Genomic DNA, 27,189 nt, shown 5'->3' with positions numbered 1-27,189 from the left:
TGTCCTCTGAGGCACGGAGACGCCCACGGTCACCCATCTATGGAATGACCGCGCCAAGGTTTGCTTAACTCACAGATCGTTTATCTACCAGTGAACGCAACTGGTTATGGGCGCCTCGTGTAAATACTGAAAATAATATGATTAATGAAATAGTTGTAATGGATGAACGAGGAACTTCAGGATTCCCCGAGAAGTATTTTCCGTTATTGCCAGACTAAAAAAATATGTTCTATGATTCACTCGCACCTTTTAGTCGATTTTTGACGAATTAGCTTCTGCATGAGATTACATCTACGTAAATAGATTTTCCAGGTAACAAGTAACGCATGCAGTATGCGTATCACGTATCTCAGTTGACAACATTCAAATTGATAGTGACTATTCAGTACATTGCTGCACTTTAATCGAATAGAAAACAATGTACAGCGTAGTGGTTTTTAAATAGTTGTCAACTGAAAAACGTGATAGCTCCCCGAGTCATAAAATGTGTTTTAAAAATTTCATCAAAATCCTATCAGTAGTTATGAAGAAATTGAACAAATAACTGAACGAACTTTTACAAATTAGGTTTTACCTAAATATAAACGTATCTATATAATACGTAACACTGATTGTTATTTCCTCATTGAATCAAAGTTACTGTGACGGAAAATCCTATTGGAAATATTACAAATTGTTTTTTATCTGTATTTGTTTGTTATAAATACTAATGAACAGCACTAGGACCACAGACAACAAAAGTCTTATCAAATACGTCATAGTGGTTGATAACAAGTTACACATACGTACGTCTGCACCATACAAGTAAGTTTTATTTATATAAAACAACTGTTCATCGCAAACTATAATAAATTCGAACCAAAATATCATTTTATAGACCGACAACTTAAAAGAAAGCCTTGGCATGCACGAGTTACCTCGATTATAACTCACACGCACTCGCACCAGTACTTTCTGAGATTAGCGCGTTCAAACAAAAAAACAAACAAACTCTACAATTTTATAATATTAGAGATATTATAGTATATAGAGTAGGTATCGATATGTCAAGTGGGACGTTGTGCCACGTAAACCAAGAACGCGACGCGACGATGAACAGTAGAATAGAAATACTTTAGGGAAAATTTGGGATTAATTTGATTACAGAAATATGTAAATAGCTCGCTTATAAAGCTAGCGATGAGTTCAGTTTTCCGGTTCTTGGCACTCAATATCGGTATAAATAAAATTGTAGCATTTCTAGTAGTGTAATCTATACTAATATTATAATCTATACTAATATTATAAAGCTGAAGAGTTTGTTTGTTTGAACGCGCTAATCTCAGGAACTACTGCTCCGATTTAAAAAAATCTTTCACTGTTAGATAGCCCATTTATTGAGGAAGGCTATAGGCTATATATCATCACGCTACGACCAATAGGAGCAGATTACCAGTAATAAATGTTATAAAAACGGGGAAAATTATGACCCATTCTTTCTTATGTGACGCAATCGAAGTTGCGCGGGTCAGCTAGTTGATCATAAACGTGCCCAATTCTTTCCATTTTATAGTAGCCCCTGTATTCAAAAGCCCCGGTCTACCAGTAACGAATGAAATGATTTGATTCCAATCTTTAACTATCGTCCAATAAGCAAGGAGATAGTCTTGCATGTAGGTTTGAGGCGGGCGGACATACAAATCTGACGACTTTCAAATTCAGTGCCTTTATACCACTTTATCTTGGAAATACACAAAGTTATTAATTATATTCCAGATAAATCGTTCCATACAATTGAGGCTCTCTTAGTTGCAACACTTAATCTCCACGCCAAAATATCAACGACTAAGCCGTGAAAACGTAACGGTCGGACAAATTTTAAACTGTGTGTTTATGTGCCACATGAGTCTTCACAAGAAATGATTGTTTATTACTACTTTTCATATCACGTTACAGGTTCAAATCTCGGTGATAAAACTGTTGTGGATACAAACTATTTCAACATAACACAACAAACGAGAACACAATGAGTAAAATTAATTATTATCGTAAAAGAGACCACACCACAGGATTGAGCGGACAGCTATACGAAACTAAAGTGTTAACTCTCATATTGTTCAGAGCTTTGAATCATAAGAATATACAAGAGTTTGTGTTGGGCACCAACATCGACGGCGTGGGGGCATTCGATGATATCGTTTTAAGTTACAAAACGAATGATTCCGACAAACACAGAGCTATATTTATACAAGTGAAACACAAAGACGACCCGACCAAAGACAAGTTGACCATCGACATTCACTTACAAAAATATTTTGATAGTTATTTAAAAATAAAACACAAATTCATCACTGATAACGACGACGTAATCTTCAAACATTCGATGGAGAATATGCAATGTGAATTCATTATTTTCACCTCAGCAGAAGAAAACTTCAGTAAGAAGACTCTAATACAAGAATCTCATGAAGCAAATTTGATTAAAACAAACGACAATGCGAAGATATTTCAGTATAATTACGATGAAAAGGATGTTGACTCTTTGATCTCGACTCTAGTGAAAACACGCGCCATCTTACTAGCAAAGGGTCTGTTAAAATTTATAGTAAAAGACAACTTCCATAACATCATGTCCGACGATCTGATAAAAATATATCACGTTTATTTAGCGCAATACATATTTGATATTGAAACTTTACAAAATAATTCAACTGTTCCTTACCGAAAGACTAAATTCCGTCAGTCGTTCTTGGACAGTGCGGAAGAGAGTTTCGTGGCCATGAAACATGTGATAAACGACGAACTTGTAAAGATAGGGAACAAAAAGGAAAGAGGTAAAATACTTGATATAGAAAATCTTTCTTGGAAATTACCGCCCAACTTTGGGAATCCCGCTTTTTGTTTTGGTGGAAATGAAATCAGGCAGCAAAGAAGACTCAACTACGTATGCTCTTTATTCGAAAAACTATTTCAGAGAGTTCAATCTGACTGTTCGACACTTAATGTTATAAAACTCGATGACAATTCAGTAGTTGATGGTACCATTGAAATGAAAGAGTTGGAAACTAGATTAGCAGGTCTCGTGGGTAATCTGCTCATATATGATGATGAAACCGGTACGTTAAAATTCAACACTAATGAAGAAAGTTTGTCTACAGATAATATTAGATTATTGCGACGTTTAACAGACAAATATGATCTGAGTAGGTTCAGATTTGATATTAATATTAACACGTTTCCAAAGTTGTCATTATACAATAAAGAGCACGATCGAGAACTTGTGAAAGAGTTTTTAGACAAGCTTACGTTTTATACAAATCAGGCGAACGAGGATGAGGTTGAAACCGTCATTAAGACTGAAATTCAGAATATTTCAAACGATGACACGTTTAATGATTCTCTCGTCCGGTATCAGAGTGAAGCGATATTTCTTAAAGTCCATGATAAAGTACAGAGGTGGTGGAAGCAGCGTAACTCGGCACCTTATTTGACAAAAAACTGTCAGTTCTATCAACAAGCCGAAAGAGAAATATTGGGCAGCCCTCTATTAAACGTCGTTCATTTTATGAACATCGAAAAAAACAAAATTTTGGAATTTGAATCCGACGTTATCAAGAATCTATTTGAAATGCAATGTAATTCTCTAGGATTCGACTGGTTCCTAAAGAGTGATAAAAGAACCATCATAGTTATATCAAACCATATAGATTGGTCTGTTAAAAAGGTGATACAGTATTTCGATGCAGTAAATGATAAGAATTTCTTGATTTTAGATTTGGATTTTGTAATAGTTGAAAATTGTTTAGCGATTGTAAAATCAGAACTCCGTGATTCACCGATATCAACATTAGTTGTAACGAGTCGAAGACATACTAACATAGACAGTCTCTATCATAAAATAAATAGTTTACTGAAGCAATTCAGAGGAAAAGTTGTGATTATAACTCGCGATAGTCTCGAAACTGATCTCGAGAACATAAATGATGACTATATTATACGCCATGATGATAACAATAGCTTCAGAAGTTTGTCAAGTAACATTCGTAAAGCTATTCTTAAAGAACGTAAAGTAAAATTTCAAGGAATCGAGTTCACTGTCAATTGTGTGCTTGATGAGGTTTGTCTGAATCTTTTGAGCGCAAACTTACTGGAAAAGTTAATTAAAAACGAACAAATTGAAATAGGTAAAACACTATTCAATCATATCTATCACAAAACAGTTGATTACTACATTACGCACAACATCGGTCGTTACATAAAAGTGAATGATAAACGATCCCTGAAACCAAACGCAGCCGAAGACTCAGATAATGATGTTTGTTACGCGACCATAGTAGCGGGATCAAACACTGACGAGATACCACCGGGGAAAAGTGATATCATACTGACGACGGACTGCAAGATTATCTTTGATGAAATCTGTGAAAGTAACATAGAGAGAAACGTACACTGGTTCACACAATCAAAGGATGAACCATCTAATGAGATATGGAGACAATCACGCGGTAGTATTAAGAATATAATGAAGCATGTAGAGAGAGGAACACATGTAAACTTTACGTTACAAATAAGGACTTTGAAGGATGTTCAAGACAGGGTAGTCATCATAGGCGCCGAGCCTGGGATGGGCAAATCTACACTACTCACTCACCTAGCAGCGAACACAAAACATTCACATCCGAGCTTGTGGATATTAAACATAAATTTGCTCGAAAACATCGATCAGTTTAATGAGTGGAAGGAAAACAAAACAAACATCGACTTGAAAGAAGTGATCAAGTTCTTGTACAGTACCATAGACATCAAATATGAAGGTAACGATGACATCAGAGATACAGTCGCTGAACGCATCAATGTGAATGAAACCAATCAACTCAGTTTGTCTGATGATGAGGACAAACATTTGTCATTAGCAGATTTATCAGAATTAAGGTTGTTTAACCACTATTACAATAATGGCAGATTATCAGTTCTTATCGACGGCTTTGATGAAATCTGTCCTCATTACTCAAATGAAGTGATACGGTTACTATGTGTTCTCAAATCATCAAACGTGTCACATCTTTGGATCACTTCCAGACCCTACGACGTACTTCATAACCTGGAAGTGGCTCTAGGAACCTTTGCTTTTAACTTGATTCCTTTGACTAAGTTAGAACAGATGCAGTATATGCATAGAGTCTGGTCCCAGAGATTGGCGGTGCCGGTTCGATATTTGAATATTTGTTATGGTTGCGTGCAACAATTTTATCATGATATCATGATTATTCTCGACGATCATGAAGGAAAGTTTATGAGCCTTCCTTTACACTTGCTTATGATAACAGAAACGTATCAAGATTATTTTGAAAACTTATTCAATTTGAATTCTAAAAAACCCATCACTTACCTACAAGACATAAACGATATTTCAAACCTAACATGGCTCTATGAACGGTTTATGAATACAAAGTTTGACAAAATTCGTTTCGGCGAAAAGAAACATAAAATGAATCTTAAAGATTCTGACATGCGGAGCATGGTAGAAAAGGAACGCAAGTTCTTTATAGAGAATCATAAGAAATTAGCTGCGTATACATTATTAGACCGCGTTGTCTTTCTTTCTGAACGTGATATAAAAGAGGTGCAAGAATTTATGGTAAGTGTTAAATTAGGTGAAGAGAAGACAGGCGTCGTGGAGTGTATAATAGGGAACAAGCCCGAGTTTGTTCACTACACTTTCGCTGAATATTTCGCAGTCGAGTATATGTTCTCAAAGTTAAAATCTGACAACTATGCTACTTCCACATGGGAACAGTTCATGCGTGTTATTTCAATCAATGAGAATTATGGATTACGAAGATTCATTAATAGTAAACTGCAGAGAGACAGCGACAGCATTGTGAATGATTTAAAAACTGATGACCGACACTTAGACACAATGTTTAATGTATTACTTAATAATAATATGTACGCTACTTTAACAATTCCTGTCATGATGCATGCTATTGAAGAAGATTTTGAATACATTATTATATTTCTTCTACAGTGTGCTGCGTTGAACAGGGCCAGTAAGGCTAATATAATACCGTTTATTAACAGGACAATGGGAGATAATCTTTGTTTATTCTGTCTCGCTTTAAAGTTTCATAGGCCGGGTATTGTCAGATGTTTAATAAAGCTTGCAACAGATATTGACCGTGATAGAATAAGAAATTTGTTTTACTGTGAGGATATTCAATTTATTAATACACCTAGTTCGTTAATGTTAGCTGTGAACAATCAAGAAATGGCTAATTTAGCGCTGAGTTCTTTACAACATGATCCGAACCTGGTAGTGGAAATATTTACCTTACGACATAAACGGGGATCCGATACAACGGTAGCACATTACTTAGGCAGACATATAACTCCGTTAACATTTTGCTATGCACATTTGGCGAATTTAAGCTTAGAGCATCGCGTAAGAATATTTAGTATAAAAGACTCTGTCGGTCAGCTACCACTACACTACGCTGCTAATCAAAACGATTATAGTTTCTTTTTTTCATTAGAGAAATTATTGGGTCGCGAAGAATTCATAAAAATGTGCAGGACCACAGACAATGATGGTTTTACTCCTATTTGTCGCCTCACTTACATTGAACAGTATTTTCATATGTTGAAACTACTTTTAGAGAAAGTATATGAAGACCTATATATAGATCTAGAGGACTTTGTGTTTAATAAATTGCCTAATTTATATCCTAAATCATTGGAGTCACTTGGATTTCTTCCACATGCGCTTATTGATATTAGTCACCCTATTAAAGTCGGGGTTGCTAAATATGTGAAACGAGAGCGTTGGGGGGGCTTAGATTTTTGGAAAATTATTGAGCATTCCCTGAGCGATAAAAGCCTTGAATGTACAGAAGATGATGAAATTGCTCATCGTTCTGGTTAGACGTTAAGTTATGTATACTATAAGTGCCATCAAACCACTTGAACAATTTTGCTAATAATGCAATCAAGGAATTTGAGATCCGCGCGGAGAGAAGTCAAAGGCGCGAAGGCTGGGGCTATTGCGCTTCGATCTCACGATGAATAGATTAGTAATCTTCTACGCTGGACCTTCGTTCTATTTGCTTTCTAACAGCGATTTGTGCAAGTTGTTTGACGACACTTATACATTTTTTTATTCTGTGACAATATTAAGATGGTACCAAACGAAAACTGTAAGTAGAACGCACCTTGTTGTATAAAAACAAAATACTAACTACTTATTTACTCTATTAATTAAAACCAGAATGAAATAAGCAGTAGTAGGTTTTATCAATGAGTTCTCAGTTGATGCTTAAATATTGTCAAAATACTTAATAATAATTGACTGGAACATCTGTGACAATTTGTGTTGACATGCATTTGTGTCTGCAAAGAAACTGAGTATAAAAAATAAAACTAACGACTTACAGCAGGCTGCACATGTGTGTTCCTTCGCCTCAAAAATTAACAAAGAAAAAAGCACTTTTCGGTAATTGAAACCGAATGTCTGCGACATAGAGTCGAAATTAAGGGACAATGTATTGTTGATCATTTCTTTAAGAAATAGTTAACTGTATAACTAGAATATTTTGTATAATTAGTTAAACAATTTTTTTAAACTGTACCTTGAAACGTGTCTGAAGCGCTTGCGGCCTTTGCCCTTATGTCTATTTGTCAATAAATTTATTTAGGGAAACGTCAACAATATTTTTGTGAAAACAATTAATGACGGCGACATGTTAACTTACAATAACTTGCAGGAGCTGTCATAGTTAGCAGATGTTGGAGAATCAGATTTTTTTTGTTATCATTAGTTATAGATCATTGATTAATAATATTTTATCTTAATGTTTTAAAAATGTATAGCTTCAATCACGCTTTTGTCAGTTATAAGCTTTTTATTTGTGTGTAATGTTTAAATAAAGTTAACAAGTGAGACCTTTATGCGCTATTTCTATTTCAAAACAATTTTTTACACCCCGCATACAAATGTCAAATGAATTGTGCTACGATGCGAACATAAAAACGAAAGTACTAGGTTTGCAGTAACGGTAAGAAGTTCTAAGTCAACACCTGATGCGGCACAGGTGCTATTGTCATTTAATTTAGTCGAGGGCTCGCGAAAAGTCAGGGGACGTAAGACGGCACGTGCCTGCTTAGCCCACCTTGTGTCAGGCGACAGGTGAGCGCGGGAACAATTCGGGAAACGGAAATTGCAGTTGTCAAACAGTTGGCCATAGACATTTTGTTAAGCACTTATATCAAAATATTGATTCTATATTTAATTAGATTTGTTTAGCAACGATTTCGATGCCGTTGTTTTTCTCCCATGTAGAACGTTTATTTGTACTAGGGTTCAAGCGGTCTTGAACTTGTTTTAACATAAGATTTTACTTATTTTTCAGGCCTTGATTTTACTCTACATAGTTCTTATTTAGTTGTGACATATTATTCATGAGAAACCGCAACCTATCTTTACCGCAACTATCGGAAACACCCTTTTGTGTTTCGCAGAAGCACGGTCGCCAGTTTGGCGCCAAGAACGGTCGATAGCACCTCAACCCTCGTACAATCCAACCGAATTATATACCACTAACTTGCCCGCAACATCTTTATGTCCATCTACGTTCGATGTTGGTCGGATTGCATAGAATAATACACGACTATAACTAAGATGTGGCTGAGAATGCAGGAAGTTATAAACGAACTGTATTTTCAATTTATTCGTGTTTTATCGTGCGTTTGAGGTCGCTGCCAGATGTTCATTTGTTTACTTTCTTTAGAATTGATTTTTCTTCTAGTTGTCAGTATTTTAAAGTTTCTGACAGGATTTATTACAAGATTGTCTGGTTTTAATCTGCTATAAATACCTACAGAGTTTTAAAATTACAGCATCTAATGTTTGACTCAGAGTCTTTAACTAAGTATATCCAAGTTACCTTTATGGATATCTGTTCAGTTTAAGCTTATAAGCTTGTATATCTCTTTGATATTAAAACAAAGTCTTTGAAGAGCAGAACCTCCTAGCACATGTATAAATTTTACTTAAAAGGAGGGCCTAACGTAAGATTTATTGTTAAAACTGTACAAGTTTCTGTTTCTTTAGTCAGTGTTAACGTGCCAATGCGTGCATCTGCGTTCAATACACAACGACATTACAACTCTGCCCTACCGAAACAAAACACTGTAACTTCTAAAAGCTAGTTTCGAGATAATTGACAAAAAACCTTTCACAATTATTAGCTTAGCCTTTCTTCCAAACTATGTTGGAGTCGGCTTCCAGTCTCACCAGATGCATCTGAATATCAGTATTTTACATGGAGCGACTGCCTATCTCACCTCCACAATCCAGTTATCGGGGCTATAACACGATACCTTTCGGTAGGATTGGTTGGAAAACTTTCAAGCTTCTGACTATTGTTAACGACTGTCAAAGATCTTTGAAAATGACAACCGAGACCCACAATTTAAGGTGCCTTCCGGTACACGGAGGAACTCTATATGTATAAGATGGTCACCCAGCAACAGAACAACTTCGGCAAGCATAGCTTTACCTCAGAGATCGATCCGCGCGACTGTTGTTAAATTACCTTATTTTTTTAATCCTTTTTTTTATCTGCTTTATTTTGTTAAATAAGAGTAAAAATTATAAAAAAAAAATTGGTCAAAGGTACTAAACTGACATAGGTATTGGGCTCTGTTAAGCAAAAACTCTATATGTTGACTTACAGTCTTTCGGATTAGCACGGTAGAACTACGATTAGCGGCTTACAAAACCCGTAATTCTCAACAACTACTTGTACAGTGTCGCAATAGTTTTATTAAAATGACTTTGTAAAATTATTGTAATAGTGTCATCGAATTATGGCGGCCATGTTTGCTACACAGCTACTTGTCTATGGTTCGTGCTTTCCGACCATTATCCCGTGTTTACAACTACTTACGCTTAAAATACTTTATATTTATTGCAATGCTATTTTTTATTAGCGCTGTTATCGAACACTAGTTTCTGACCTCGGTTTTACCTGCTCCGAAGGATTATAAATATCTTTTTTTTTTTGCTCATTACTGTCCCACTGCTGGGCAAGGGTCTTCTCCCAAATGAAGGAGGGGTGAGGCCTCCACCACGTTGGACAAGTGCGGGTTGGGGACTGTATGCATTTAATAAATGTATCCAAAAAATGTAGGCATGTAAGGTTTCATCACGATGTTTTCCTATTTAAATATATTTTACTGCAGGATTTAAACGATCTGTGTGCCATTTGTTGCTTTAAAATAAACAAAATAATTGCTATGTAATGCTCTAAAAAAACATTATTGAAGTTAGAAACTCAATAGGTTTGTTTAAATACAAGTAAATAACTACATATATGTATATCAGCCTAGCCTTTCTTCCAAACTATGTTGGAGTCGGGTCCCAGTCTCACCGGATGCAGCTGGATACCAGTGTTTTACATGGAGCGACTGCCTATCTGACCTCCGCAACCCAGTTACCTAGGTTATAACACGGTACCCTTCGGTAAGACTGGTTGTCAGACTTTCAAGCTTCAAACTACTATTAACGATGCTAAAGATGTGGATGTGGCAGCCGGGATCCACAATTTAACGTGCCTTCCGAAAGACGTTGGAACTCGATACGTATATGATAAAATTGCCACCCATCCACAGAACAACTCCTGTCTGAAGTTAAGCTATTGAAACCGAGGTATAACAAGATGAGAACAAGCCCAGTAAAGTACATATAACTCAACTTTTAACACCATCTATACTGTTGGTAAGGTAGGACTGAAGTCATCAGAATTCATACTAGTACTACTATTCGGTACTAGATGGCGTTATACCCTGTAGGTAGAATTCCACCACAAAGCGAGTACAAGTGAATCAAAGATAACAATCTGACGTGTTTAAATAGATAAGACCATTCATATGATAATTTTTGTGTATGGAATTATTAGAAGTGTAAAATTTTGTTCTCGTTATGCAATATTGCAAAAAATTAGGTTATCTTTACAATTTATTCTATAAAAACATGTGACAGACGTCACATACTAAAGTGACACGATTATGTCATTGTTGAGTTTGAGTTGTTGAGTACCACAGTATCACATCATTCTATTTCCTCTACTGATAAAACTGATATCAGAAATTAAAAGATCTTTAATAACGTAGTTTTGCGTAGGTCGCGGTTACATTACTTTCATTTCGTTTTTAATTCATATTTTTATAAATAAAACGCATTAGCATAGATTACCTCACATCCTATCTTGATTGTTAATACATTTAAAGCTGAGATTGTATTACTTTTTCGAAAGATGTCGCTTAAACGAGTTTTGGTCGTGAATAAAACTTATCCCGCTGCCGGCTTGGAGTTATTGAAAGGAAAGTAAGTGCAATCTAATTTTTATTCTTATATATAACTATATTTTATTGTGACTCCTTTTAGTTAAAAGAAGAACAAGGAACGACCTACCTAATATATAAGCCTAACATTTCTTTCAACTATGTTAGAGTCGGCTCCCGGTCTCACCGGATGCAGCTGGATACGAGTATTTTACCAGTTACCTGGGTTATAACATGACTACCTAACCTAATAAATAGTTTATATTCTTAATTTTGTTTCGTTCCTATATACTATTTATGTATACATATACTGTTTTTTATTAAGATTTTTATTTATGAATTAATTATTCTTAAAGTGACTTCCTCTGTGTCGCAGTCTATCCGTCTGTTGACCAAGAGATCTTGGGTTCAGTTCCTAGGTCGGACAAAGTACTGCTGTTTTCTTATTTACATTAGAATATTTCTGAACTCCGTATAACCCGGAGTTTGGATATGTGCCAAGTAAATTGGCAATGGGCTAGCTCCCTGTTACATTTTTTTTCTCGAAATATTATTAAAATGTCATACACCACTGCCTACACATGCCTATGTATTAAGCATAAGTAGTAAATAATGGAGCAGTGATAGCCGAGTGGTATAAGTTGACACCGCAAGTTCGAACCCGAGGCAACACACCAATGACTTTTCGAAGTTATGTGTGTATTATAAATAATTATCACATGCTCCAACGGTGAAGGAAAACATCGTGAGGAAACCTTGCATGCCTAGAATTTGTTTAATAAATTTATTGAAGGCATGCAAAGTCCCCAACCCGCACTTGGCCAGCGAGGTGGACTCAATGCCTAACCCCTCCCTCATTACGGGAGGAGACCCTTGCCCAACAGTGGGACATTAATGGGTTAAATAAAAAAAAAGTAAATAATAAACATATGAACAGAGTGCAGGCAACGGTATTGCCGTATGCTGACTATGAACCAGAGAGTCTGCCTACCATTGAAAAGACCATCCCTGGATACGATGCACTCATTTGGAACACCAAACACAAGCTTTCGGCAAAAATGTTGGATTTAGCAGGTGGGTTTAGCCAATGACATTTATTTTTGAAAAATGCTAAATAAGAATTGCTCTCGTCCCGTTTTATAATTATACAAACAACGAACACAAAGTAAAACCAGACCCGGAACAGTTACTTGTGGATCGCACAAATATTTGTTCCGTGTGGGAATCGAAAACAACCCCCGACGCCCTGGTAGTGGCGTGTCGACCACCTTAACCATTGCGCCATGAAGGCCGTCAAAACATTATAACGCATTTGTTAGTACCTTTTATTTTTATAATTTATTTTAATACCGTGAAGTATAAAAAATTTCTCGGATGGAGAATATTCATAAAACTACAAATCTATTCAAATAAAACTCTTTCGTTACTACCTACGGAACTCCTAACAAACAACGGACAGCTGAAACTAATGAACGCAAGAAGCTGAAAAGCATGTATGTTCCGTTGAAAATGTAGGAGATCAATATGCCTATGGGGGTAACCTAGCCCTATGGGGGTGAAAGCTTACGCTCACGCGGGCAGAGAGCTTGTTACAAAAAAAAGTTTTACGTCGAGATGACACCTCCATCTTTTCTTAAGTCCGTTAATGATTATGATATTATCTCTTACAATGACTTTCCAGGTCCTCAACTAAAAGTTGTGTCCGCGATGGCATCTGGTACTGACCATATAGACGTAGAAGAATTGAAGAGACGAGGCATGGTTCTCGGCAACACGCCTAAGGTCTTGGACAACGCTGTCGCAGACATCACCGTGGGGCTCATGATAGCCGCTGCCAGGAGGTTCAAGGATGGAGTTCAGGAACTTGAGAGGTATTCTACATCTTCTTTCAATATTTAAAGGTTAACCTGGTTTCAAAGTTGTTCAAGCCGCCCAAAGGCCTTCGATGCGACTGGATCTATGTTATTTTAATTAACCACAACCATCGTTTTTAGACCCCTCCGGGAAAGGATACGCTCAGTTCCAATTCCACTAAACGCCAACCCTTCTATGCGTTAACCGGGCAAAGAGTTGCTTAACCCACATGCTGCTTACCGACCGGTGAGCACAACTGGCTATTAGCACCATAGAAACGTACTTTTTTTGTATGAAAATACCAAATTTAATCATTTCTATTGGTCAACAAACAATTGGTTAATTAAGTGACTGAAATGTTTTGCTTCAGTTACTGTATAAATTCGCTGAAAGATATTTTGAACGTAAAGAAACTAAACTATATAACTATTATGTACAAGGGGGCGCTAGCATTTCTTTATTTTGCGAGTAAAGGAGGCAGTAGTCTATAAAAGTTTGGGAACCAATGAACTATTTATTCTATGAAGTAAATTTACAATGTGTGTAGGCTATTATTGTCACACCAAACTATTTTACCCGTGAATTATTTTTACCTTGAGTTTCATTGCCTAACGTATAAATAGTTGACCGGATATAAACGTAACAACAAGTAAAAAACAAATTCTAACTTTGGAAATTTTATATACTTCAACTAACTTGTTTTGCATTATTAAATCAAGAGTCGTCGTATCGGTGGAGTGGAGCTCGTGGCTTAGTCATCAACAGCCGCGTGGATCGATCTCTAAGGTTAAACTACGCTTGCCGAGGTTGTCCTGAGGACGGGTGACCATCTTAAACATATCGAGTACCCTCGTGTTTCGGAAACCACGTTAAATTAAGAGCCCCGGTTGTCATTTAAAGATCTTTGACTGTCGTTAACAGTATTTAGAAGCTTGAAAGTCTGACAACCAGTCTTACCGAGAGGTACCGTGTTATTACCTAGGTAACTGGGTTGTGGAGGTCCGATAGCCAGTCGCTGCGTGTAAAATACTGGTATCCAACTGCACCCGGTGAGACTGGAAGCCGACTCCAACATAATTGGAAGAAAGGCTAGGCCGATGAAAAAGTACGATTGAACATTTTCATAAATATAGTTAGACAACTCTCACAAGGTCATATGATTCCAAACTAAACAAAGCTTATACTATGGTAACCAGATACACCAGATAACTGATAAAAATTGTTTTATACTTCTAAATATCATTTTTATAGATAAATTCACAACCAGGCTCAAAACAAATACTCGTGCTCATCACACAAATATTTAACGCGGGTGGGATTCACCACACTCTGCGTGTTTGGAGTGCGGCGACGTGACCACGACAACCACTGCGCCAAACGTACAGTTAATTAAGACTTACATATACTTTCTTTGGAAGTTGACAATAACGAATATTTCAGCGGTAATTGGAAGTATGGCGTGCAATGGTGTTTGGGGCAGGACATCGCAGGCAGTACCGTGGGCATCGTGGGCTTCGGTGGTATCGGACAAGCGTTGGTCCGAAGACTACGAGGATTCGACGTTGCCAGGTTTATTTACAGCGGCCGCACCGACAAGCCTGAAGGTAGGTTTGTGGTCAACGTAATGTCAAAGTTGTTCTAAGCCTCTAAGGCTTTTGATATGGCTTAACGATTGCTATATTATACCTACGTATTAATTGACCACAACAACTGACTTCGTGCCCTCCGAGACACTGAGACGCTCAGCTCAAATACCGCTATCTATAAAATGTTCGCGCAAAGATTGCTTTCCTATTGATCGTTTACCGACAGATAAGTGCGACTATCTGTACTACGAGATTATATTATTATGTACTTGCAAAGTCAATGCCTTTTTGAACTATTTGTGCTTAGGGTCTTATTGCCTAAATTCGATGACAGTAAAATCATGCGTTTGTTGCCGGACATCTGAGGCCGTATCATCAACAAAGACGAAAATTCGTTAAACTTTCGGTCTTACTATTTTACAAGTATATAAGGCTTTTTGGATACTGCCTGCTCCGTATGTATAGAAAAAAGGACGGAAAAGGTAAAAATCACCTTCAATATTTGACGAAATTTCGTTTTCACGAACCGTAGTAGTGAAACTTATGTTTGATGTAGGTTATTTTCATTTTGAACCAGTACCAATTTGATCACGCGCTAGTCTGAAATTTTAAACTACATAGACATAGATACTGCATAAATGGAAAAGTAATAATAGTGATTATTTTTAAAGCTAAGGAATTAGGAGTAGAGCGAGTACCCCTGGAGCAATTACTGAAAGAAAGTGACTACGTGTGCCTGTGCTGCCCCCTCACGCCGGAGACTAAGCACCTCATCAACGCTGATACCCTCAAGCTCATGAAGAACACTTCCGTTTTAGTGAACATCGCCAGAGGAGGTAAAGAAATCATCTAGAAATAATCATAATCAAATTATTTTGGTTAAATAAGAGATTGTCAAAATTCAGTAGATGAGAGAATTGACCGCCAGTTCGGAAGGTAGGACCAATGAGAAGAGCTGGCAAGAACCTCCTGGACACTTTTTTTTATCGTTAAAATGTTTTTTTACAAATTATCTACTAGATAGTTGACTACCAGTCAAATCAGTTACTCTTTATGACATATCAAAAACGCATTTGAGTATCGACATACGATACAGCGATGTCACAAGCTTGTAATTTCTTTGGAATCAAATGAGTGCCTATGTGCCTAATATAATGACCTAGTTTGGTAAGTCTGTAACAATTTTAATTTAAACATTATTAACGAACAAATCACAAAGCACGATCACTTTGGTTTAATCTTTTATGAGTACAAGTTAATAATTTTATTGTTCACTAACCAAGTCAACCAGCCTAAGGCCAGTGTTTCCCAATTTTTTTCTAAAAAACATCCCTAACAACATTTATTTGCAAAAAAGTTCAATGAATATATTTTACTCACATAAATAATTTAATGCGATGGTTGTTTGCGCCCCGCGACTTTGGCTCGTTACATGTATCTATCAAACACTCAACCACGTGTAATATTTATGTATGTTGTCTGCGGACTCCGGGACTCGCGGACCCAAGGTTAGGAAACCCTGTCCTAATCGGATATACTTGTTTTTCACAGAGGTTGTGGACCAGACAGCTTTGTACAACGCTCTTAAAGACAAGCAGATATTCGCAGCCGGACTTGACGTGGTCACTCCAGAGCCACTGCCCAAAGATCACCCACTGGTATCATTACCTAACTGCTGTAAGTTAAAAGATTTTCTTCCTTTATCAATCACTAGCTGACCCGCGCAACTTCACTTGCGTCACATAAGAGAATCATTATTTTCCTCGTTTTTGTCGTAGTATTGGTCGTAGCGTGATGATGTATAGCCTATAACCTTCCTCGATAAATGGGCTATCTAACACTGAAAGATTATTCAAAATCGGACCAGTAGTTCCTGAGATTAGCGCGTTCAAACAAACAAACAATCTCTTCAGCTTTATAATATTATAGTATAGATTAGTATATTAGTATTAGTATTAGTATAGATTGCCTGATGAGTTCGTAGAATTTTTTGAAAATAATAATAAAAATGCATGTCTATGCCTACGTCATACGTCATGTGACTGCTGGTCACGTGAAAGTTTTTCTTTCACGGATTCGATTCTTGGGTCGGGATGCGAGTGAGGGAACTTTTTATAGCCTACCCTTACAAGGAAAACATCTCAGACTTGGTGTGGTGGGTTCGAATCCCACCCGGGTCAAATATTTGTCTGATGAGCAAGAGTATCTGATCTGAGCCTAGTTGTTTTTTATCTAATGTATTGGTACTTAAAATGTACTTCATTTTAAGTACCTATGTTTATCAGTCATTGTAACATAGTACAAGATAATAATATACTTAGTTCGGAATCAAATGACCGTGTGTGAGTTGTCCAATGATATATTGTTTGTCTGTTTCGTATCTCGGGACTACAGAGTCCCGGACATTTGGAAAGCGTATTTACTATTATTTCTTTTTGCAGATATTCTCCCTCACATGGGCAGTGCGACGATAAAAACACGCGACGACATGGCCACCATAGCTGCTCAGAACATTTTATTGGGATTGGACGGCAAACCTATGTTGTTTCCTATGTACTAACGTTTTTATGAATAAAATCATGTATTAATACCGTTTAAAACTTTGTTTTGATTTCTTTTTTATACCATAACACGCACAAAATAATTGTAAACACAATCATTCCCACCGAAAAACCTAATTTTTCTATTTTTTTATTGATTGTGATCTTTTCTTCACATTTCTTACCGTGTTTTTGTAAGTATAAGTTAAAACAACAAACATCGATGACATAATAGACTATGAGCGGGGCACGATAGAATCGAACAAAGACAATCTGACGTATTTAAAAAGATAAGACCATTAATATGCTGATATTTGTGTACGGAATTATTAGAAGTTTTTTACATCAAAATGCTACCATATTACATTTTTACGCAAACGTGAGATGCTATCGATGCCACCTAGGTAGTACTAGGTACACAACATTGATATACAATGACTAGCTGACCCGCGCAACTTCGCTTGCGTCACATAAGAGAGAATGGGTCAAAATTTTCCCCGTTTTTGTAACACTTTTCGTTGCTACTCCGCTCCGAATTGTCGTAGCGTGATGAAATATAGCCTATAGCCTTCCTCGATAAATGGGCTATCTAACACTGAAAGAATTTTTCAAATCGGACCAGTAGTTCCTGAGATTAGCGCGTTCAAACAAACAAACAAACAAACTCTTCAGCTTTATAATATTAGTATAGATAGCCTTCCTCGATAAATGGGCTATCTAACACTGAAAGAATTTTTCAAATCGGACCAGTAGTTCCTGAGATTAGCGCGTTCAAACAAACAAACAAACAAACTCTTCAGCTTTATAATATTAGTATAGAAGTATAGATACCCCAATAAATGAAGATACAAGCATGCGTGACCTAGGTGTAGGTACCAAGTTAGATTTCAGCGAGCACATGGACGTCACGAACAAAGCCGGTTAGGTGGTTTTGTCATACGTCAAACCAAATTTTTTAAAGACCATGAAATTCCCATCCTGCTACTTTAACTGTTTTGTACTATCGCTTCTAGAGTATTGTTGCCAAGTATGGTGCCCGTCCTACGCAGTACATATTTCCAGAATCGAAAAACTCCAAAAACACTTTCTGTAGGTACTATATCTGTCTTATTCTAAGAACCTCTGTCGAAGTCTTACTTCCTACGAGGAAAGCAAACCTCCCCACACATTTCAAAATGTTGACACTATAGCATAGGCGGAATATCGCTGACATTATCTACATACATACGTACTATATACTACCTAGTATATGGAAAACTTGACCATCCCTCTCTGCTCAGTAAATTCAATTTTTCAGTACCACGTTCTGACAGTCGTATACACAATAGAAAAAGTTTTGACTTACCCCATTGTAGCACAAATTATAGTCAGCACTCGCCATTGTATCATATATGTTCTAAATAGTATATCTTATACCTAATATTGACATATTTAATACAACTGTTCGTTCATTGAAGATTTATTTATCCAAAATTGTTCCAATTATCTATCATAGTTTTATATAGTTTCCATAGTTTTGTATCTATCTATCTTTCTAACACGTTTTATACTTTAGTGTTGTGATGTGGCTACACCTATAAATTATATTTTTGTGCTATTTTTAAAAATATTAAAATGTCTGCAAATTTGTATTTTTATATGACAATGATATGTTTTTTCAATGTTTTTGTATATAGATTGAACCCTTTTACTATTTTTATAATAAAATAAATAGGTTTTCGCTTTAATTTTCAAAATAACACTATTTAAACTCGAAGTGGGGCCAATTTTTGCTATTGTTGATGTTTACAGCTAAATCATGAAAATATAGAAAGCAACTGGTTAACAATTAAAACACCACAGGAGAGCTATACTAATAAGCTTTAAGAAAATCATCACTTGAATTCTCGAATTACTATCCCAAAGTCAAAAATCATCGTTTTTATGTAACTCGCTAACACTTGGCGGATGACAGAACCTGTGCGCCGATTACGGGTTTATGCGTGTGTGCTTTGGGCCTACAAGCGGTTAAGCAATGTTCCAAACGATTTGGTTATCTTTACAATTTATTCTATTAATACATGTGACAGACGTCACATACTAAAGTGACGCAATTATTGACCATTGTTGAGTTTGAATTGTTGACCACAGTAACGCCTATCAATTCTATTTCCTCTACTGATAAAACTGATATCAGAAATTAAAAGATCTATAATAACGTAGTTTTGCATGTCATGGTCGCGGTTACATTACTTATATTTCGTTTTTAATTCATATATTTTTTAGACGTATTAGCACAGATCACCTAACATCTTGTCTTAATTGTAAATACATATAAGCTCATATTGTATTACTTTTTCGAAAGATGTCGCTAAAACGAGTTTTGATCGTGAATAATACTTATCCCGCTGCTGGCTTGGAGTTATTGAATGAAAAGTAAGTTCAATCTCATTTTTATTATTTTTTTTATTTCACATTTACGTTTTTTTTTGTAACTCCTTTTAATTATAAGAAGAAAAGGCCTAATATATAAGCCTAACATTTCTTCCAAATATATGTTGGAGTCGGCTCCCAGTATCACCGGATGCAGTTGGATGCCATTATTTTACCAGTTACCTGGGTTATAACACGACTATCTACCTAAAAAATTATTACATACTATTTATGTATACATATACTGTTTTTTATTAAGATTTTTATTTATGAATTTATTCTTTTTAAAGTGACTTCCTCTTTGTCGCAGTCTATCCGCCTGTTAATCAAGAGATCTTGGGTTCAGATCCTAGGTCGGACAAAGTACTGCTCTTTTCTTATTTACATTAGAATATTTCTCAACCGGAGGTTTGGATACGTGTCAAGTAAATTGGCAATAGGCTGGCTCCCTGTTATATAATAAAAAAAATATGTCGAAATATTATTAAAATTTCATACACCACTGCCTACACCTTAGTGTGCAATAGGCGTGATTGTATACGTATGTATTTAAGTATACTACTTATGCTTAAATAATTAAAAAATTATATAATAATAATAAACATATGAACAGAGTGCAGGCAACGGTATTGCCGTATGCTGAATATGAACCAGAGAGTCTGCCTACCATTGAAAAGACCATCCCTGGATACGATGCACTCATTTGGAATACGAGACACAAACTTACGGCAAAAATTTTGGACTTAGCAGGTGGGTTTAGCCAATGACATTTTTTTTTCTTGAAAAATGCTAAATGAGAATTGCTCTCGTCTCGTTTTATTATCATTCAAACAACGGACACAAAGTACAACCAGACCCAAAACAGCTACTTGTGGATCGCACAAATATTTGTTCCGTGTGAGAATCGAAATCAACCACGTAGTGGCGTGTCGACCACCTTAACCACTGCGCCACGAAGGCCGTCAAAAGATTATAAAGTAGTTTATTAATAGTGTATAATTTTATCGGGTGGAGAATATTTATAACTACATTATCTAATCAAATAAAACTATTTCGTTGCTACCTAAGTGACTGACAAACAACGGATAGCCGAAACTAATGAACGTAAGAAGCTGAAAAGCATGCATGTTTCGTCGAAAATGTAGGAGATCAATGTGAGAGGGTTTTGGTAATTACACCCTTAGCGGGTGAAATTTCGATCGGAAAGCCGGTTTAAAAAAAATGCGTCAAGTTAACGACCTTCTTTTCTGAAGTTGGTAAATAATGGTCTTAGTTCCTTTGTTATTATAAGTTGGTCATGATACATTTTACAATGATTTTCCAGGTCCTCAACTAAAAGTTGTGTCCGCGATGGCATCTGGTACTGACCATATAGACGTAGAAGAATTGAAGAGACGAGGCATAGTGCTCGGCAACACGCCTAAGGTCTTGGACAACGCTGTCGCAGACATCACCGTGGGGCTCATGATAGCCGCTGCCAGGAGGTTCAAGGATGGAGTTCATGACCTCGAGAGGCGATATACCGGGTTTCAACATGGCTGTTTAGCAGTTGGAAAAATAATACGACTTTATAATTATTATTTAATACTGTGTTATTGTCAGAATTAGGCATAAAGCCAGGATCGCACAAAGCTAAACGTTTGGCGCAGTGGTTTAAGCGGTCACCTCGCCGCAACAACCATAGCGCCGCGTGTGGTGGGTTCGAATCCCACCCGGGACAAATCTTTGTGTGATGAGCACGAGTATTTGTTCTGAGCCTGGATGTTAATGTATCTATATAAGTATGTATTTAGAAGTATATAAGTATGTTTATCAGTTATTTGGTTACCATAGTACAAGCTCTGCTTAGTTTGGAATCAAATGACCGTGTGTGAGTTGTCCCATAATATTTAAATATTTAATATTTAAATTTCAATAATTTTCGGCTAGCGTCGATCGTTCCATTGTACTTTTTTGTATGAAAATACCGATTTATGATAAAAATACGCAGTAATTGCTAAATTCAGTTTAAGTCAGCAACTGAAACCTTTAGCTGATAGTAATTTTGACTATACATCATTTAAACTAGGTTTCAAACGAAGGCGATACCGCCCCCTAGCGGCCATTGAGCATAATTAATAATTTTATATATTATTCAACTTTATAATATTAGTATAGATAATACCTAAATAATAATTTTTTTTTTTTTGTATATCTCGGGACTACAGAGTCCCGGACATTTGGAAGGCGTGCGTGGGGCCGAAGCCAACACGTAGAGGCCCTTTTTAGACGGCTTTAATCTTTCAATAATGTGTGGTGTCACAATCCGGTGATTATCCCTGTTTACACTATAAAATGCACCCAAGGACAATCACCGGACTGTGTGGAACTATGGCAAAACTAACGGGAAAAACTACTTGGGCTATTGGGATGGGGTGCTTATGGACTGGAAACCAGGGGATCTATGGGGACTATGGCGCCTGCCGATAACAATGTTGAAAACATGTAAAAATGGCAGGCGGAGACTTGCCAACTCACAAACTGGGCCACCCTAAACAAGTCGCATAAATAGCAACAAGGGGGCAACAGGGACGTGAGCGGCTGAAGGACGGAGAGGCCTCGCTGGACGTTAAACTCAGATCACTTGCTCCCTGAGGGTCCGGCATCACTGGCCCACTAGCCACTTACGCTCAGCATCCGTCCTCCGAACAGAGTGGGAGCTCTGCTCTTGCGACTCCACTCTGGATATTATTATTATTAAGATTTAAAAGTTACAGATACAAAAATTAAAACATAAAATATACGTTAAAAGTGCGTTAAATAGTATTTTTCTTGAAATTAAGGACAGTAGTCTATTAAAGTTCATCAGTTCTATGATGTCAGTTTACTGTGTAATATGTATTCATACACGAATTTCAGGCTAATTGTTACACCGAGTTATTTTACTCGTAAATTATTTTAACCTTGAATTTCATTGCCTGACATATAAATAGGTGCCCGAATATGAACGTACCAACTTTCTGTAAGAACAGAAATAACTTTCAGAAAAACGACTGGTAAAAAACAAATTCTAATTTGAGAATTTCCATTAAGTTTAACTTGTGCATTGTTGTATTTTTCTAAAATAAAGGCAACTCCCACACTAAGAATTGCTCTTGTGTCGCGGGGACTCTTACACACATACAAACAACAGGCACAAATTACTCAAAAACACTATTTGTAGATCGCACAAACCTCTGTTCCGCGTGGGAATCGAACTCACGACCACTCGACGCAATCACTGCGTATTATTTGTTGAGCAATAGCAATCATTACATTGATGCTCTTATACGATTGAAAATATAATAATATAAATATCGTTGGTCAGCTCAAACGCGATCTATTCCCGAAGTAAGCAGAGCTTGTACTATGGTAACCAACCGATGAACATACTTTTATACTTCCAAATATTACTTATATAGATAAATTCACAACCAGGCTCAAAACAAATACTTGTGCTCATTACACAAATATTTAACCCAGGTGGGATTCGAATACACCACACAGGGCGCTTTTGGGGCGAGGTGACCACGTTAACCACTGCGCCAAACGTACAGCTAATTAACCCCCGGTTTCTGAGTACATTTAGCGGTAGTTTATCTATTTAAAAGCATTTTTTATACGAATTTTGACGTTATTGAATAGATAAACTACCGTTAAATGTACCTCAGAAACCGGGGGTAAGACAGTTACATATACTTTCGTTTTGAAGTTGACAATAACGAATATTTCAGCGGTAATTGGAAGTATGGTGTGCAGTGGTGTTTGGGACAGGACATCGCAGGCAGTACCGTGGGCATCGTGGGCTTCGGCGGTATCGGACAAGCGTTGGTCCGAAGACTGAGAGGATTTGACGTTGCCAGGTTTATTTACAGCGGCCGTACCGACAAGCCTGAAGGTATTGTACTCATGTAGTTATTCAAACCCCCCGAAGGCCTTCGACATGGATAAAGGACCGCCATGTTACAACGTACAACAACAACCGACATTTTATTAGCACTCCAAGACACTGACTACCGGTTTCTGAGGTATATTTAGCGGTAGTTTATCTATTCAATAGCGATTAAACTCTCATAGAAAACGCTATTGATCCGTGAGAATCGGTAAAGGTAAAAATCACCTTCAATATGTTGAAAGTTATGTCTGATGTAGGTTATTTTCATTTTAAACCAGTATTTGATTTCGCGCTAGTTTGAAATTTAAAACTACTATGTATTTGACATTTGTCCGAACCAATCGAATTTGATTTTCGACTCGATACTGTTGGGAGGGTCTTATTATAATTAGTTGTTCATATGTGAGATGGACACAGATACTGCATAAATGGAAAAGTAATAATAGTGATTATTCTTAAAGCTAAGGAATTAGGAGTAGAGCGAGTACCCCTGGAGCAATTGCTGAAAGAGAGTGACTACGTGTGCCTGTGCTGCCCCCTCACGCCGGAGACTAGGCACCTCATCAACGCTGATACCCTCAAGCTCATGAAGAACACTTCCGTTTTAGTGAACATCGCCAGAGGAGGTAAAGAAAGACCGGATGAAGAGCGTTGGAGCGTAGAGTCATGAAGAAATCATCCATCATATTAATCATTATTTATTAATAGTTAAGAGATAATCAAAATCAAAACATTTAGGTCAAATACAAATACTGGATTGTCAAAAGCCAGCAGGTGAATTTACCGCCAGTTCGAAAGGTAGGCCAATGAGAATAGTTGGCAAAAAACACCTAGGGGGCTGTCACGTAGCTCAGTTGACAGCTATTTGAAAGTCACTAAGCTGTACATTGTTTTCTCTAGATTATAGTGATTGAAACGTTACGTCAAAGCAGCAGTGTATTGAATAGTGGCCATCAATTTGACGTAAACTAGTTGTCAACTGAGATACGTGATACGCCCGCTGGCCACTATTTTTAACCGCCAAAATAATGTTTTTTATTACTCTACTATTACAGTTACTACCAGCTACTTTTATGAAATATTGAAAAAATATTTTAGTATCAAAATACGACATAGTGACATCACAATCTTGCAATTCTAAGTCTAGTATAATGCGTCAGTCTGTAATCATTTGAATTTCAAAATATTTAATAAACATAGATTTTAATTTAAATATTTAGAATAAAAATACATAGCATGTGCATTTTGGATGAACCTTTTATGAGTAACAGTAACAATTGTTCGCTAACCGAGTCAACCTAGGCTAATTGGGTACACTTGTTTTTCACAGAGGTTGTGGACCAGACAGCTTTATACAACGCTCTTAAAGACAAGCAGATATTCGCAGCCGGACTTGACGTGGTCACTCCAGAGCCACTGCCCAAAGATCACCCACTGGTCTCGTTACCTAACTGCTGTAAGTTAAAAGATTTTCTTCCTTTATCAATCGTTGTCTGATAACTATGCAGACGTGAAGTTTTTGAAAAGAACAACATGTTTGTTTGTGTATATTGTTTTTTTAAAAGATAGCTCCTGCACTAAGAGTTGCTCTTGTGCCGCGTGGACTTTAACAAACACACAAACAACGGACACAAAGCACAACCAGACCCGAAACAATTATTTGTGGATCGCACTAATAATTGCTCCGTGCCGTGTGGGCATCGAACCCACGTCCTCCCGACGCAATGATATCGGCGTGGTGACCTAAACCACTGCGCCACGGAAGCAGTCATGAGAGTTGTGACTGCTGATCACGAGAATTCGGATTCGGTTCTTGGTTCGAGATACGGGCGATGGATCTTTTTATAGCTTACCCTTACAAGGAAAACATCTCAGACTTGGTGTGGTAGGCGGGTGCCGGGTGGGGTCACCCGGGTCAAATATTAAAATTTGTCTGATGAGCAAGAGTATCTGATCTGAACCTGATTGTTATTTGTCTAATGTATTTAGAAGTACATTATCAGTTTTAACAGAAGTTATTTGAATAACATGGTGCAAACTATGCTTGGTTCGGAATCAAATGACCGTGTGTGAATTGTCTAAAGATATTATTATATTGTTCGTCTGTTTCGTATCTCGGGACTATAGAGTCCCGGACATTTGGAAAGCGTATTTATTATTATATCTTTTTGCAGATATTCTCCCTCACATGGGCAGTGCGACGATAAAAACACGCGACGACATGGCCACCATAGCCGCTCAGAACGTTCTGTTGGGATTGGACGGCAAACCTATGTTGTTTCCTATGTAATAAGGAAGTTTATTATAATTATATATAAGAAGAACGTTTTTAAAAATACAATAATGTATTAGTATGTTATTAAATTTTGGATTTCTTTTTTATATCTTTTTTTATACCCACAGATATTTGCTGGGTCAAAAGTATCCTATGGGAATTTGATTGTTTCAAGTTTTAGTACCTACTTAAACCATCTGTGGAATATTTATCATCTAAATGCGTTTAGCAAGCAAGTCCAATTTCTGCAGCAAAGAGCAAGAAAATATAAATATAAAAGACATATTTCAATATAATACAAAGAATGCATATTAAGCCCAACGCACACGACGCTTGTTTTGCTGCTAGATAGCTTGCTAGAATTTGCCGCTGGGTTCGAAGTTGGCTGGGTGCGCTGATGGCTCCCTTGGTAGGTTGGCTTCACACGGTGCTTGTCGCTAGGCGTGCATCGAAGTGATATTAAATTGATTTCTCAAATTGTGAAACTTGGTTGAGCACTCTTTTGCCGTCACGGTTGGCTTTAACCCCAAAACTGCGTTCCTCACTCTATCAAGAGCCTCAGTTCGAAGACGCTTGTTGTGGTAATCGGAGTATTTGTTGCATACAAACACGGTTCTTCTTTGTATGCGTCAATTAAAGCATTAATTTGCTCCGGAGACCACCTTTGCGACATATTTTTTCAACAACAGAGCACGAAAAAAAGAGAACACGCAAGCAAGCCGTCACGAAAAAAATTTAAGCTTCAATAAATTTAAATTAGTTATTAAACGCAACTTATGTTTAAAAGGCTATTATACTGTTAAAGATTATTTGGACGATAATAAAGCTTGGGACTGTGCTGCTTCTACCAAGTCTGTTTCAAATAATGTACTAATGTTTTAATGTACAATGTTTTACTGTGTCCTACCAATAAGTTTCCTTTTGAAGATTATTACAATTTTTATTAGCTTAAAATTTAAATTAGATATATTTACAGCTTTTTTTTTGAGTGTACACAGTAAATCATCAAATAATCTTGTATCAAGCAAATTGACATTTTAAAAGAGCAAGCCGTGAGTTTCTTGCCGTTTCTTCTCACGAGCAACCAGCTTTTCCGAAACGGACAAAAGAAATACAAATACGTGACTATTTCAAATACTTTGTAAAAAGTTTACGAAATAAAGGATATTTTGAATTTGAATTTGAATTTGAAATTTGAAAATAGCACACGTTCTATCATCGACAGCCAGCACGCAACCACGCTGCAGAGCCAGCAGTGACGTCACTTTCTCGCAGCGCTGCCAGCAGAGG

The 27,189-nt window shown here is 36.9% G+C and overlaps 2 protein-coding genes across 2 annotated transcripts; both read left to right on the top strand.

Annotated features, from left to right (window-relative positions):
* Positions 1–10,993: 10,993 nt before the first annotated feature.
* On the top strand, positions 10,994–17,353 carry LOC142979201 (glyoxylate reductase/hydroxypyruvate reductase-like). The gene is made up of 7 exons (XM_076124008.1): positions 10,994–11,362; positions 12,257–12,393; positions 13,001–13,190; positions 14,614–14,777; positions 15,431–15,595; positions 16,311–16,436; positions 17,201–17,353. The coding sequence occupies exons 1-7, from the start codon at positions 11,292–11,294 to the stop codon at positions 17,317–17,319; spliced, it is 972 nt and encodes a 323-aa protein (XP_075980123.1). The 5' UTR covers positions 10,994–11,291; the 3' UTR covers positions 17,320–17,353.
* A 2,185-nt stretch (positions 17,354–19,538) lies between these two features.
* On the top strand, positions 19,539–26,004 carry LOC142979202 (glyoxylate reductase/hydroxypyruvate reductase-like). The gene is made up of 7 exons (XM_076124009.1): positions 19,539–19,714; positions 20,325–20,461; positions 21,036–21,225; positions 23,464–23,627; positions 24,086–24,250; positions 24,955–25,080; positions 25,799–26,004. Exons 1-7 carry the CDS (start codon positions 19,644–19,646, stop codon positions 25,912–25,914), a joined length of 969 nt encoding a protein of 322 aa, XP_075980124.1. The 5' UTR covers positions 19,539–19,643; the 3' UTR covers positions 25,915–26,004.
* Positions 26,005–27,189: the final 1,185 nt, after the last annotated feature.

This window comes from Anticarsia gemmatalis, chromosome 16 (genome assembly GCF_050436995.1).
Source record: "Anticarsia gemmatalis isolate Benzon Research Colony breed Stoneville strain chromosome 16, ilAntGemm2 primary, whole genome shotgun sequence".
Classification (NCBI taxonomy): Eukaryota; Metazoa; Arthropoda; class Insecta; order Lepidoptera; family Erebidae; genus Anticarsia; species Anticarsia gemmatalis.
The sequence above is the reverse complement of the archived record's forward strand: the minus strand, read 5'-3'. Positions and strand labels throughout refer to the sequence as shown.

Bases quoted from the DNA above. Each gene is read 5' to 3' on its own strand.
- LOC142979201 (XM_076124008.1), top strand. From the start codon at position 11,292: ATGTCGCTTAAACGAGTTTTGGTCGTGAATAAAACTTATCCCGCTGCC. The intron at 14,778-15,430 runs GTAGGTTTGTGG...TTATTTTTAAAG, and splicing joins CCGCACCGACAAGCCTGAAG to CTAAGGAATTAGGAGTAGAG. The intron at 15,596-16,310 runs GTAAAGAAATCA...TGTTTTTCACAG, and splicing joins AGTGAACATCGCCAGAGGAG to AGGTTGTGGACCAGACAGCT.
- LOC142979202 (XM_076124009.1), top strand. From the start codon at position 19,644: ATGTCGCTAAAACGAGTTTTGATCGTGAATAATACTTATCCCGCTGCT. The intron at 20,462-21,035 runs GTGGGTTTAGCC...ATGATTTTCCAG, and splicing joins AAAAATTTTGGACTTAGCAG to GTCCTCAACTAAAAGTTGTG. The intron at 21,226-23,463 runs GCGATATACCGG...CGAATATTTCAG, and splicing joins GGAGTTCATGACCTCGAGAG to CGGTAATTGGAAGTATGGTG.